At 38.5% G+C, this 14,227-nt stretch overlaps 1 protein-coding gene across 3 annotated transcripts; it reads right to left on the bottom strand.

The window, feature by feature from the left end:
• Nucleotides 1–475: 475 nt before the first annotated feature.
• On the bottom strand, nucleotides 476–10,316 carry LOC113065603 (transcriptional activator Myb-like). 3 transcript variants are annotated; one of them, XM_026236989.1, is made up of 16 exons: nucleotides 10,102–10,316; nucleotides 8,112–8,229; nucleotides 7,536–7,607; nucleotides 6,769–6,861; nucleotides 6,104–6,324; nucleotides 5,798–6,023; nucleotides 5,588–5,656; nucleotides 5,349–5,453; nucleotides 4,859–5,050; nucleotides 4,598–4,747; nucleotides 3,695–3,819; nucleotides 3,461–3,572; nucleotides 2,851–2,973; nucleotides 2,526–2,609; nucleotides 2,315–2,419; nucleotides 476–1,858 (listed from the first exon to the last, which is right to left on the bottom strand). In XM_026236989.1, exons 1-16 carry the CDS (start codon nucleotides 10,122–10,124, stop codon nucleotides 1,745–1,747), a joined length of 1,932 nt encoding a protein of 643 aa, XP_026092774.1. In that variant the 5' UTR covers nucleotides 10,125–10,316; the 3' UTR covers nucleotides 476–1,744. The 3 variants fall into 3 exon arrangements, with proteins under 3 accessions (XP_026092774.1, XP_026092772.1, XP_026092773.1); XM_026236987.1 differs by lacking the exon at nucleotides 4,598–4,747 and having other exon boundaries at nucleotides 477–1,855; nucleotides 10,102–10,313; XM_026236988.1 differs by lacking the exon at nucleotides 4,598–4,747 and having other exon boundaries at nucleotides 477–1,858; nucleotides 10,102–10,195.
• Nucleotides 10,317–14,227: the final 3,911 nt, after the last annotated feature.

Genomic DNA, 14,227 nt, shown 5'->3' with positions numbered 1-14,227 from the left:
GGATTAAGGTTACTTGCATGCAATTATGCATAATTAATTGTTATTTTAAAAGTAAGTATATGTAACGTGTAACAAGAACACCTTAAAATAAAGTGTTACCAAAAGATTTTAAGCATTTTAGTAATATTACATATTCCTATACCTCTGTTATCAGTTGCATACTGACCTCCTACACTAAAAAGCCTCAAGTCTTCAGATACTTTTTAGGGTCAGTGTATAGCATTCATTAAATAGTATAGTATTCATTAAAATAAATAAATCAAATAATAAAAATCATTTGCTTTGTTAGGGTTATATGAGATGTGCCATCAAATGCAGATATTAGTTTTAATTTGATCTATTGACATCTGTGTAAGTGAATGGATTTTATGACACACAGAAGAACACACTTTTTAAACATAATGGCTTTAGAAATTATTTTTTCAAAGCGGAAAAGAAACAAGTAATCCAGAGATTTTTTTTCAAAACACACTTTATTTACAATGCATTTCTAAAAGTTTGTATAAAAAAAAGTATGAAAAGTTCATAATCAGTGTAAAAAAAAGTGTTTGTACTTGAAGCTAATACAAAAAAAGGCAGCGAATAACAAAAACGTTATTGCTAAATGCTTTTGATTGGACACTGCAATCTTAGTATCAAAGGCTGATTGTAATCTCAAAAACAAGCCGACTAGGTATAAAAGCAACAATCATTTCAGTGTTTCAAAAAACTAGAAATACCAATGCAAATCTGATTACAAATTGACATACAAATGTGTTTATGAAAACATGATTAAGAAATGTTTTATCATCTCAAAGGCAAATTTATGACAGTTTAAACTCTTGTTTTGAAAATGCTTGGTAAACCTTGTTTTTCATATTGAGCAAATACAAAAACTGGAAAAAAAAACAAAAACACTTTTTGTTCTGTTGAAATCTCTGCATAGTTGATCTAAAACCTGAAATAGTGCTAATACGGTGAAAGCTTGATGTGGTGGTTTCGATCTTGAACGCTTTTGAAATGGCAAAACTACTAAACTGGCAGAGTACCTTTGTACACTAGATATATCACCAAAAATCTACATTAGGCAAACTTGAATTTTCAAACTTGGCAAAGTCATTTTTAGGCATTGGGCACAATTTGTTTTGGCCAGGAATACATAGCAGTGCTGTTAGGCATTAGGTTAGGCATTTAAATACATACGATCTCTGCAAGGGCAGTTCTGTCGGACACCCACAAATCTTGTCTAGTTTTGGGTGTATGATTTTGATAATGCTAGGAGGACACACACTCCTTACAATTAACACACATTTAGCGATTAAGAAGTGAGCAATACTGGGGTCAAACACTGGCAAAGGCGCCCACCGTAGTTAATTATTATTCTTAATACAAAATAATAATAAATTACTGCAAATTGTTCCTTATATTAAAATCCATAAAATTAGAACCCACATAGAGAATTCATTTCCCATATATAATACAAAATATATAATACAATATTATTAAATTGCAATTAAAAAAAGGTAGAAAAACACAACGTGAAAAATGTCTTTGGTTGCTTGAATCAAATGACGGCACAGCTTAAACAGTGGCGACTAACATCGACTGTGCAGTCTACAAAATGGCTTTTAGCCTCTCCCAAATAATGTACCATAAGTGTAGGAGTGTTCCTCTTTTACTTCTTTTCAGAATGATTGTCTTCTTTCACTCTCCCACCATCTTCTTCCCTTTCTATATTTGTCTCTGTCTCATTCTATCTGTCTCTTTACATGACCAGTGCTCGTGAAGAATAATTGCTGAGGTATTTGTGCGTGGCTTCAGTGGGCATCGTCTGCTCTTCCGTCTTCCCACAAAGCACCTGTTCCCATGTGCTCAACTGCTGAGAGAGAGAAAAGAAGAGATAGAGAGAGAGAGAAAGAAAAAGAGAGGAAGTTAAGATGGAGAGAAGTAAAAAAAAAAAAAAAAAAAAAGACAAAAGGTGAAGGTCAGGTTTTGTATCGCCTACACTTCTGTATCATAACTTCACAATTTTATGGTGCAATTCAGCACCTGGAGTCATAAAGTTGATCTGTGCTACTACAAAATGAGCAATTAAGATTTACCAGCCTACAACACATACATAACATATACATATTAAAGCAAAACATTTCATTTTAATAAAGTAAAGCATAAAAACATTAGTCTTCAAAGTTTTTATCTGGATGCTTTCTGATGGACAATCATTACATATTCATTAGTAATGCAATGAACTACACTAGCTGGTACTCCACCAAACATCATGTCTGAATTAGTTTTAGATGAGTATATAAGGGCGTCATTATAGTAGATGTGGTACCTGCAGAGGGCTTCCCATGGGTCGGCGGGGCAGATGGGCGGCTTTGTGTCCATCCTCAGTTTTCTCTACGTTTGGAAGCATCAGCACAGAGCTAGTCAAAAGATCCTATAGATCCCACAGAGGAAAGAGCTGTCAAATATTAACATAATTCTGAGAAACAACATCAACTTTGGCATAAAGGTACATATACAGGAGACATCCAGATACTCACAGGCATGTCGTGGGCGGAGCCACTGGAAGGGAACAGCTGGGTGTGGAGATCTTGCCCCTCCCACTGCAGACAAGCTGACTCCACCTATAGATCCGAATCCATAAGAACCGATTACACCATGCATAAATTACTGTATATTACTTCCATTATCCTGCATATAATATCTAATTTCTAATTCACACAGCCACTCTAACACGCATAAGATAAGACAAGTTTGACTGCATACTGATATTACTAACAAATTCAAATAACAATGTACAGACAAGAAGCTTGAATCACGTTGAGACGTATTCAAATGAAGCAGCACACATTAGTCCAAACTGACCTCCTGTTTGATCTTCTTTAGGGGGGGCGGGTCCAGATGCACCGCCCCAATGCTGATCTCACACTCCTGAGGCTCCTGTTTAATAGCCCCAACCACTCCAGAGTCCATTGAAGGACTGTGGGCCTGGAACCAGAACAGAGTCTTGAATAAAATACTCCAAACTAGTGATGCACTTTATATCGGTTACTGGCCAATATTAAAGGCATTTAAACTTATTGAATAATATTGAATATTGCATTGTGCATGCTCGTTTTCTAGCTCTGACTTTCAACGTTAATTTTGAAATGCATTACACTAAATAATATAATCAATGTAAATAAATAATAATATTAAATCTTTAGCAAATCTTAAAAATGAATATTTTTTTGTACTGTACAATAATGTTGTGCTGTTTGACTTGTAGCATTTAAAATGTTTTTTTTTTTTTATGTTACATAAAATTGTATAGAATTTTAAATCATCCATAGCTTGAAATATAATAATACATATATATACATACATATATGAATTGTATAAAAATACAAATTATAATATAAATGTAACTTTTTATTGAATATATAATTTACCGTTTTAGGTAACTTTTTTTTAAATTGATGTAATTTAGACTCACCCTCTTCAATGGTCCGTATTTGGTGTCTTGCATTGTCAGTGTGGATTTGAATGGAGTGGGTGTGCGAGGAGAGCACTCCATGATGGAACGCCTCAGGTTTGGGGTCCTGAACCTGAAACAGAATGCACATATGTATGTGAGTACCTCATTAGAATCACATTAATCTCATTAAGTCTCAATCATATCACAAAGAACACAATTGCAAATGAAGAGAATACTGGAATGGATCCTTACAGTTCATTTTCCTTCTGAGGCCGAAGAGCAAGTTCTTGCTGCAGTGCTTTCTGGGAGCAGACAGGGGAGGGCGTGACAGGTAAGTTTTGACTGTCTGAGTCTGGGCTTACGGATGCATTAAAGAACTGCAACAGAGGGAAAGAAGACAACAGTCAGATATTGAACTGAAAACCACATACTCAATATTCAGAGGTGTAGGAGGACCTCTAAATGGGGTCAAAATCAGCATAAATTTAAGCATAAGTTTCACATATTAGTGTTAGAACACAGTAAACACCGTCTCTAGGCTAAAAGCATTATGGTAGCATGATGTTATGTTAATGCATGATCAGAACAACACTAGCATGTAGTGTAGATCACTGCAAATATATGATAAGTGTTAAATTGTGAAGTGCAATATGATTGCATGCTTAAAATTGTATGTCAATAACCCAGTGTTCATTGGACATTTTCTTTCAAATTCTCCTTGGTAATCAAGAAAACCTCAACATTCTTTAACGCACAATCCTGAGCTGAACCCGAACGATTTCTGAGGCTCTCTTGATTATTTAGTGTTTGACATCATTAGAAAATCTAATTTACTTAAACCAACCAATTATAAGACAAGCAAAAAAAATAAACAGTACCACTTATTAAACACTCATTATGAAGAGATAAAATAATTTGGGGCGTCATAAAAGTGTACCACTAAGATCTAATGTAATACACTCCCTAGCACACACTTTAGACCCTAAAAAATAAGGCCATAAATATGGGTTATATGACTTTTAGATGAATCCTACTGATATTGACTAATGCAGGCTGATTTGTATTAGTGTGAAGATATTGATTCAGGGTGATCAGATAATCAATGATTGAGTTATTAGGTGACTGACTGATTAGGGTAGAGTGTTTTCAGGCTACCTGAGTGGGAGAAAAAGGCAGATGTCTGGTGGCTGAATGTTTAGGCGTAGAGCAAAGAAATGTGCTCTGGGTGGGCGAACCCTGACTGGATTGAGCTCCCATTTTAGGAAACCTCCTATCAGAGCGTATGTTGGCCCAGATAGATGGGGCCTGAGAAGACGAGATCACATGAGGACACCGAGGGTGACAGGTATTTAAACGCTGGTTATTAGCTGACCATTCCTTTGAGATATAATATAGGATCCTTTCATGGTCTCTTACCGAATCAATGGCATCAATAAACTCCGGTAAAGTGGAGCTGGCGTCATTGTTTGGGCTGTTTGTGTTGCCATGGGCGCTTTCTTCTGGAAGGCATCCCTGCTCTAGGGATGGAGCCGGGACTGAAACCACCACACCAACTGAGCTGTCCGTCAAAGAGCCTCGGTTCCACCCACCGTAGCCACTCATGGAGATCTGTGAGAGAGGGCAGGACAAATATTTAGAGAGAGAAGCTCTGTGGGCATAGGACAGAAATTAAGCAAAATAAAGAGAGGGATGCATACAGGAAGAATGGTCAGAAAGAAAGGGAACTTGTCGAGTTGAATGATGTGAAGTGCTGGGAGGGGGTTCGGAGTTGCACAAGGAGTTAAACAGAGCTTGTGGTGTGATAAGGCACAATTGCATCATTTAGCCAAGCAGTTAAAATGTGAAATAGACCCCCAGATGCTTCCTCCAATTAATCACACACACACACACACACACACACGCTTACTGGTAGTGCCTGCTGTCCCTTCAGCTCATTTTCTGTTGACATCAAGAGCATCTCAATCTCCTTCACCCTCTTTTCTTTCTCTGGGTCCTCTTCGCTGTAGTGTCTCTATATCACAGGATTCAAAACAGAGCACAGTGAAACAAAACTCAGTCTATTCATCTAATATATATACTGTCGTTTGAATTGAATGCATCCATGCTGATTAAAAGTAATTTCAGTGTCATTTGCTCTTGGGTTACCTGGATAGCAGCGGTGCCATGTTGAGGAATGTTCATGATGTTCAACTGAACAGCAAGTGGAAATGGCACCTAAACACAAGAGAAACAAAAGGTATCAATTACCAACTGTGGAAACAGCATTCATGCAAAACACTGTTTTAACTTTAACGCTAAGGCTAACAGTACTATTATTTTAATAGGTAAACATTTGTGAGATAAGGTTACTCATACCCGTTGTGAGTCAGACAGTAGTGAGTAGTACGGATACTGATTGCTCATGGACGAGGCAGGCATGGATGTATTGGTCGGTGTCTGACTGTAGTTCAGGAGGTGAGATTTAGCGTAGCTGTTATTTAGCGGATTGGCGCTGATTTTAGCGGCGTGCTGCAGGTAGCCTTCTTGCTCGACTTTCCGCCGCATAGTGGAGTTCCAGTGGTTCTTTATGGCATTATCAGTTCTGATGACAAGAACATAATATTAAATTGTTACTATCACATAAAAATACATAGAATATAGTTTTCAATACCATTTCTTTACCTGCCCGGAAGTAGCTTGGCAATCTCAGCCCATCGGTTTCCAAGTTTCTCATGCGCCTGGTAGATGATCTGATCTTCCTCCTCAGTCCAGGAAGTTTTCTTCACCTCAGGGTTCAAGTGGTTGTGCCAGCGCTCTCTACATTGTTTCCCAATCCTTCCCTTTAAGTGTTTTGCAATCACAGACCAACGTTTGGGGCCATACTTCTGAACCAACTCGATCACCTGAGACAGAGAGAGAAAAAAGAAAATCATAAGTGAAGATAAAAGTGCCGCAAAGGATGGTACGCAGAAAGAATTGAGGGGGGGGGGGGGTGTATTACAGCCTAGCACAAACCCATAGAGAAAGGGAACTAACATTGCATAAGTGTTTTAGGATTGCACACAGATATAGTTAGTGGTATTACACTGAATATCTGCAAAATACACCTGCTAATGACTTCTGCTGGGGTCATAAAAATGATGATAAATAGAGAAACACCTGGTCCCACCAGTTAATCATTACAACACAACACCACTTAATGGATCTTTATTTTCTCCCATAACATTCTCCTGGCTGCATGCGGATTGGTTGGTTTTGTAACTGCAATCCTGTGGCTGTATTTTGGTTAACGAGGTAACATTCTGGTTGTGGTATGGTTATTTTGTGCCAAATTGTAGATGTCTTACCCGTTGGTCTTCTTCTTTAGTCCATGGTCCTTTGATAAGTTCAGGGTTGAGAACTTTCTGCCAGCGATGCTGACACTGAACATCTGTGCGATTCTGTGACACACACACGAACACACACACACACAATTACAGTTAGGTAATAGAGAATGGTAACTAATTTTAGGTTGTCAATGTGGTGTGTACTTTGAATTAGAGTAAATTGTGTTTAATATGAGTTCAGTGTTCTGCACATGAGATCCCAGGTGTTTCGGAAACCCCACAGAGTGAATCAGAAATGAAACAACTTTAGTTTCTGATTCTTGTTCATGTTTTGAGATTGACGCAAGGAAATCTATATCTAGAAGTAGCTGATTTTTGACTGCATAAATCTCGTAGTTACGTGTGTTTGTGTACTGTTTGTTTTAATGCCTGGGAAATTGTATACATTTGCATGTGAACATATGTTTCTACCTGAATGCACATTTGTGTGTGTGTGTGTGTGTGTGTGTGTGTGTACATCCGTGTGTGCATGCAGGTGCACAGTGGATTCTGAACAAACACCCCCCGCCCCCCATTTGACTCTGTTCCAAACTAGGCCAACCAATGAGGAATACCCAATTATGCAAAATCCTCCAAAACGTGCACACACTTCTACAGTACCTGATCCTTTGGCTATTCACATGCAAATGCACATATAAAAAAACACCACACCTAACATAACCTAACTTAACCCCCTAAAGTCTAAATACACAAGCCATATACATGGACGCACACAAACACACACTCACAGGCAGGAAGCTGGCTATGACTTTCCAGTCTTCAGAGCCATGATGCTCTACCAGCCTCTTCAACTTCTCATCCTGTAGAGAAAAAGTCACAACACTTTAGCATTGAATACATAACCAATTAAATAATGCATTGTCAAAAAAACAAACAAACAATACATAAATAATGTTAACATGAAACAATAAGTCATGAAAAGTGCATGAAAAACCCAGGGTTATCAGTTAAACTAAATGCAAATACAGTATGGTCCATTTGTTAATGAATACACAGGATACAATATCAATGAAAAACAACTAGAACATGTTTACAAAACATTTGAGTGTCAAAAATTGGCCGGGTGAAAATCTAAAACTTGGCGTGTACAAGATCCACTTTGAATTAATTATATATATATATATATATATATATATATATATATATATACACGTATGTTGAAAATGTATTTGTAATTATTAATTTGTAATAATAAAAAATAACAAATGATAACTTGCATTTATTTCTGTTTTTTAAGTATGCACCAGAGGATTAGATTAAAAAGAAACTAACACTCAAACAAAGCCAGACAATGTGTAGCATACCTCCTCACGGGTCCAGCGTGTCTTGCCAAGGTGGCGTTTTCCTGTCTTGGCATGAGGACCATCATAGTCATGATCATAAATCTCCACATCATCATCATCTTCCTCGCTACTGTAAACACTGGAGGGGGGAGAAAATGATAGATTGTGAGATAACAAGAGATAGAGTATGGGGGGAGGTGTGTGTGTGTGTGTGGGGGGGGGGGTAAACAATGAAACCGCAAAAGCAAACATTAAGGATGATGAAAAAGAAATAAGGGAGTGAGGGACAGGAAAGAAGACAGGAGCAGATTGCCATTATCATGTTAGATATGTGCTGTTGACATATAAAAAAAAAACTTTTACCAGGATATGTCTATCACGCGTTATAGAAAAATTAAGCGATAACACAGTCAACACAAAACTAGAGTTGATGAACCAGTACAGCCGGCAGGTTAGGGTGCAGGGGGACACACTCAGAGAAACCTGTTCTGATGTTTTTGGTTTCCACAGAAACAGTGAGCGTGTGTGTGGACTGGCACTGTTTCATGATGGGAAGCATGTTCAGACCTGCACAGGTACTGTCAAAACCATCTCACCTGGCCGGCTCTTGGCCAATCAGGATGGAGCACAAGCAGACGTGGAGAATAATGTTCTCCTAGCCTTTGTGCCGCAGGTGTATGTGTGTTTATGGACTTTTAAACCTCACTTTGATCCTTAATGACAATTCTTAAAACTTTAAGATTAAGATGATAGCTAACATCCGCGACTACAAGTATTTAACTGGAAATGTAAATCTCAAAACGTACCTAGCTCACTGAAATAAAAAAAGACAGTCAAATAGGTAGTTTCATTTTAGTGTGCATTTAGGGTTGCTGACTAACTATACGTGTGAATTTAATTTTTTGTCAAAATAGTCCAGATGTGGCTGAAACCGTGTTCAGAGGAGTTTTTTTTTTTATATCAGTCTGAGTTTATCGCTATCATCTCATCCAATACAACAAATGCCTCATTCTTAACCTATTGTCTGAATTTGTTAAAAAATGTCAGTATTTATTAAAAAAGCACATGCTTATTATAGCTCTAACTTAAAGGGAGAATGCATGCAAAAATTATCATTCTGTCGTCACTTTTCTCTTTCATCCGTCTAATATTTCTTCAAATAGAAATATTACAATGGATGACAGCCGCTGTCATCATTCACTTTCAATGCATGGAAAAAAAAAAGATGCAGTAAAAGTAAATGGTCACAGAGCTGTCAGACCCAATGTTCTCCCTACATTTTCTACGTCCGACTCAAAAACGAAAGTAATGGGAGTTTGGAACCGCACGAGAGTGAGTAAATGATGTCCGAATTATTTTTTTGGGGTGAACTATCCCTTTAAGACCATAATACTAGCTATCCAAATCCGACAACTGTTAGGCGGATTTAGAAAACTCAGTGAATATAATCCATCCGGTTTACATATAATCTCAAAATTAATCCAAACGTTAAAATGCTGAACTACTTCCATAAAAAAAACTCGTGAACAGTTACAAAAATAACACGTGAACAAGCCAAGATGTTTCTGCAATCGCCCGCTATTTTTCAACCACACGTCGCCGCTCACACTGTGCCTCTCGTCCATTGTTTCTGAATCATATCGAGTGTGTATTTTTGGGGGGAAGTACCGAATCTCATAGTAACCCGTCCAGTGGACTCGCACGCGCACGGGGAATGAATGAAAATTTAAATAAACACGAGCGCGAGACCACCGCGCGAGCGGGGAGCGCACATGCCATACACCTGTTCGGCGCAACCAGAAGGAACTATTCCGCGGAGAGATGGGTGCGTTTGTTAAAGTGCAACTAAATACAAGCGCTCCCCTGTTGAGCATGCATTTAGTAAATTAAATATTGTCAGGACGAACTGTCAAGTCTTGTGTCTAAATGCCCGCGTGTGGCTGTGGAGCGCAGTCTCATCATATAAAGGAAACACATGGGCTCATCAAAACGCGTAACTCTTAAAACTCACCTGTGTCTGTGCCGCCTCGCCATCCTGCTGTTCAAGAGGAGGGTAGAGGTGATGGTGAGTGCGCTCGGCTCAAGTGTGCTGAAGTGGGAGTGCTGTCAGCTCCTCTTCGAGGAGGAAGTGCCAATATTAAGCTCTCTACGGAGTGTGCGATATTGTAAACAGATCCATCAGACCAAGCTAGGGCTGTCTCACCCTCCCGCTAAATTTGGCGCCTCGGGTTCTGCGCACGCGCACAACCGCTCTACTATTCAGACATCAGAGCGCCTTTAGAGGGAGAGGTCCGCGCTAATCGTTCACTGTTGTACTTTTGGAACAATTATATTGTGTTTTTCGAGGTAAAAGAGAAGGAGGGGTAGCAGTGAGTTTCTTAGAGGACAATGTGGACTCTGAGTGGGATTGAAAGTTTGGCAAACTGTGAAAGAGCGTGAGGGGTCCATGCGGGCATCCTCTCTCGACTTGTCACAGTTCTGCGGTACTGAGGCTGTGCTGCAGTGAGTGACGGAATCGTAAAGACATTGCGCTGTTCGATTCTCTTGATGATGAAATACTGTGAAAAATATTGTAAAAAATATTTTTGTCTTGTTTGCCAAATGGTAAGATCGTTTAAGAGTTTAGTAGAGGATAACAAATAATTTAACACAATTCTTTCAAAACGTATTCCCTGTGAACCCTGATTTACAAGACATTCTAGAAGCACCACAAATGCAGATCTGTAAATGACAATAACTGTATTTGTAAAAAATACACAGAAAAAACTTTTATGACTTCAAAAAATTTGATGTGTAATTTTACATGTTGTCATATGGATAACCAGCCATTAATTTGACTTGATTGATCGAAGACTCACGAGCCTTTACGATGCTTTAGATTTCCAGTGGGACATGAGTCAAAAATGAAAAACATTTACCGGTAATTCTGTTTGATTCATCGAAGCGTGGATTCATTAAAGCAGTAGTATTACACTTAATAACAGTGCAGAAAACACCGCCAGGGTATTTTTATAATGTATTTTAGTATATATAACGAATACATTTCAGATCCATCACATCATTCGACTGCAGCACTTTCTGAAGTTCCCAATAATAAGATGCAGGTGTACGGTCATTAAAAGCCAATTACCTAGAAAACAGCTTGATATTTTATTCGTTCGACTTCTCTCGCTTTCATTGGGTAGCTAACAACAGTTTCGCTTTTCCTTTTCCAGAAATTTACCACTTCTGCGTTGCTAACAATTTCACCTAGCGTCAGGACCTATATTACACAATACATATGGCACATTGGTACTGAAAGTCATGGACAGGTTATTTGTCTGGATGGAAAAGTAGTGCAGCTTGATTAAGTTCTCTGACATTTCCAACCTGATGCCATGTGATAGTCTGCGTAATTGCATAATCATCGAGGAGGGTAACTAGCAGACTCACTTTGACACACACTCTTGAGGCTTGTGGTCTATATGTTTTGTTTTATAGGTTGTCTGCTCATTGCGCTCACTTGGTTGGCATATTGTGACCGTCACTTATCATATCGGTCAGCTTGAGCCATTGTTTCTGACCACTGACGCTCACGTGCTCAGCAGAGCTCGTAGGTCGTGAACGCGCGTCTGTTGAGTCTGCGCGCGCGCTGAGAGCGCCCATCTATCAATTCTACTGCAAAACAAGGAGGGGTTATTGCGGGGGTGCTTCATTAAAAGTGAAAACACTTACAAAGTCGCCATTTTATTTCAGTAGTCTACTTCCCTACGAGGTAGCAGGTGATTTATGACTAGAATACACAAGAGTTCAAAACTACACTATTTGCTGTGGTGTCATATACTATAGCATTGTGTAGAAACCTAACACCAAACCCAGCAGAATCAAAAAACTACCTTCACAATAATTTGATTCATATTGTTCACATTTGACAGCAGAGTGCCAAGATTGACAAAAAATAATGAATTAACTATTCCAGAAAACCGCAATAAATTCCAACAACTGAAGAGTATTATTTTATATGTTATAATATTATTAAAAATATCATAATTACTATTGCAGTTATGAAATATAGCATTAAGAAAAACCCATTGCTCATCTGTAATGCCCTGAAATCACTGTAACTAACTGGATGATTCATGGCGCTGTACCACTCAAACACATGTCTGAGGCTCTTGAAATGTGTATAAAAACATCAAATGCACAAGGAGGATCACTTCATGGGAGTGCATCTGCATGATGATGTTAAAGTGCACAGTCTTCCATTGCAGCATGTTTGTGACCTCAAAATGTTTGTGAGTCAGTATGGAAACAGACACAACATGCAGACTATACAGACTTAATGATGCGTGAGACTGTCTTGTGTTTAAGGCTTAGTTAAAATGATGAATGTTATTTCTGTCCCTCCCATGTATCCTCACCATGATACCTAGCAGGGCTGTCCTTAGCTAATGTGGGGCCCGGTGCGAAGTAGGGAGTGTGGGCCTCCTTGGTTGGGGGGGGGGGGGGGGGTGGTTCTCATCAGTCCGTTCCCCACGGGGCCCCCTCAAGCACGGGGCCCGGTAAGACTGCACCAGTTGCACACCCCTAAGGACGGCCCTAATACCCAGCCACCAACAAAACCTGTGGGTAACACTTTTTAGAAAAATGCAGTGAATGAAACATCCCCCACCACATGCACATACCACACTGGAGGTGAATCATGGGTTAGTCAAATGTTTATGTCCTGTTTTGTATTCTGCTTGTTGCTATTTTAGTTTACTTTTCAACTACAACAAGAAAACACAAAGTAATTATGCATATATGTCATGCATTGACTCTCTTTTACCAACACTATAATGACAATTCGCAGCTAGTTTACGTTTTTGCAAACTGGTGGCTGAATCATTTGGACTTGTGAAACCACATTTTCGTTCGGACTCTCACAACTGATGGTTATGTTTAGGCATGGACCTTCATTCTTATGTTTTTTTTTTAATCACATGTTTCTGTACAAATCACATTGTATAAATATATACGATATCACTACCTTGTAAAATACTTTTTTTTTTTGGGGAGATTGGGTTGCTTTTTCTTCACATGGAAAAACCCCTCCCACTCATGTAATGCATTAAAACTGTTTTTCCAACAAACTCTCAAGGCAATTAATTAATATTTAACATTTCGTCCAAACTGATAGCTTATTTGTATAACTTCGCACAATCTCATCCTGCATTTTGGTACAATGTGCTTACACCCACTGATGTAATGGGGTAGGGGTGGACCTTCATGCTTACATTTTTTACTAAAAACCATAGGTATCCGTATGAATCACATCGTACAAATTTATACAGAATTGCTGATTTCAAATTGATGGCTAATTCACATTAATTCTATCATACATTTTCTTACAATTGTCTAATGCCCCACTCCTGGTAAGGTATGGGGTGAAGCTTCTTGCTTTCATTTTTTCACATAAAAAAGTACATCATATGAAATCACCACCTTATGAAATAGTTGAGATTGGGTTGATTATTATGCACATGGAAGGAACCCCTCCCACCCATGTCTAAGTAACCCACTCTGTAGACTTGATATACAGTATCTGGGTCACTCTAAGAAAGCCTGAAGCATCTGTATATCTGCAGTGCTGAGTGTGTATAAGCTAAATTTAGACATGTTCTCAAAGTTTTAAATGCCATGCAGATGTGAATGAAACCTATTTAGCACAAACAGTATGAGATTAGTAACTGTGGTTAAATCTCTCTCATTATGTCTCTGTAACTACCTGCTGTACAGAACAACTCATTCATACATTACCTCAGTTTTCCTGACTTGTAAGACATTAAATGATAATCAAAATGATTTACCATAATATTATAACTCCTATGCCCTCTCTTTTATATTTAAATGTTCACCTTATGTTTCCTATAGCCCAGTATTAATGATAATTAAGGAGATATAAACTGAGAACTAAACTGATTTTCCACAGTTTTAGGGTCATTGTTAATTACTGAAACTGAAAGATCAAGATCCTAAAAAATCTGATACAGCAGAGAGGAGGAGGAAGATTGAAGGTGGTTTCCAGAAGCTGGTTTTGCAGCTGCTGAGTCTTGTGTTCCAAGGACAGATAAACCTGACTGGGGATTTTTTCTCCACTTGGGCAGCTGTAAGGAGGT

Source organism: Carassius auratus, chromosome 48, assembly GCF_003368295.1.
Source record: "Carassius auratus strain Wakin chromosome 48, ASM336829v1, whole genome shotgun sequence".
In the NCBI taxonomy this organism is placed as follows: Eukaryota; Metazoa; Chordata; class Actinopteri; order Cypriniformes; family Cyprinidae; genus Carassius; species Carassius auratus.
This window is presented reverse-complemented; position numbering and strand designations above follow the sequence as displayed.

Bases quoted from the DNA above. Each gene is read 5' to 3' on its own strand.
- LOC113065603 (XM_026236989.1), bottom strand. From the start codon at position 10,124: ATGGCGAGGCGGCACAGACACAG. The intron at 8,230-10,101 runs GTGAGTTTTAAG...TCCCCCCTCCAG, and splicing joins GCGAGGCGGCACAGACACAG to TGTTTACAGTAGCGAGGAAG. The intron at 6,862-7,535 runs GTGAGTGTGTGT...TGTGTGTCACAG, and splicing joins TCATAGCCAGCTTCCTGCCT to AATCGCACAGATGTTCAGTG.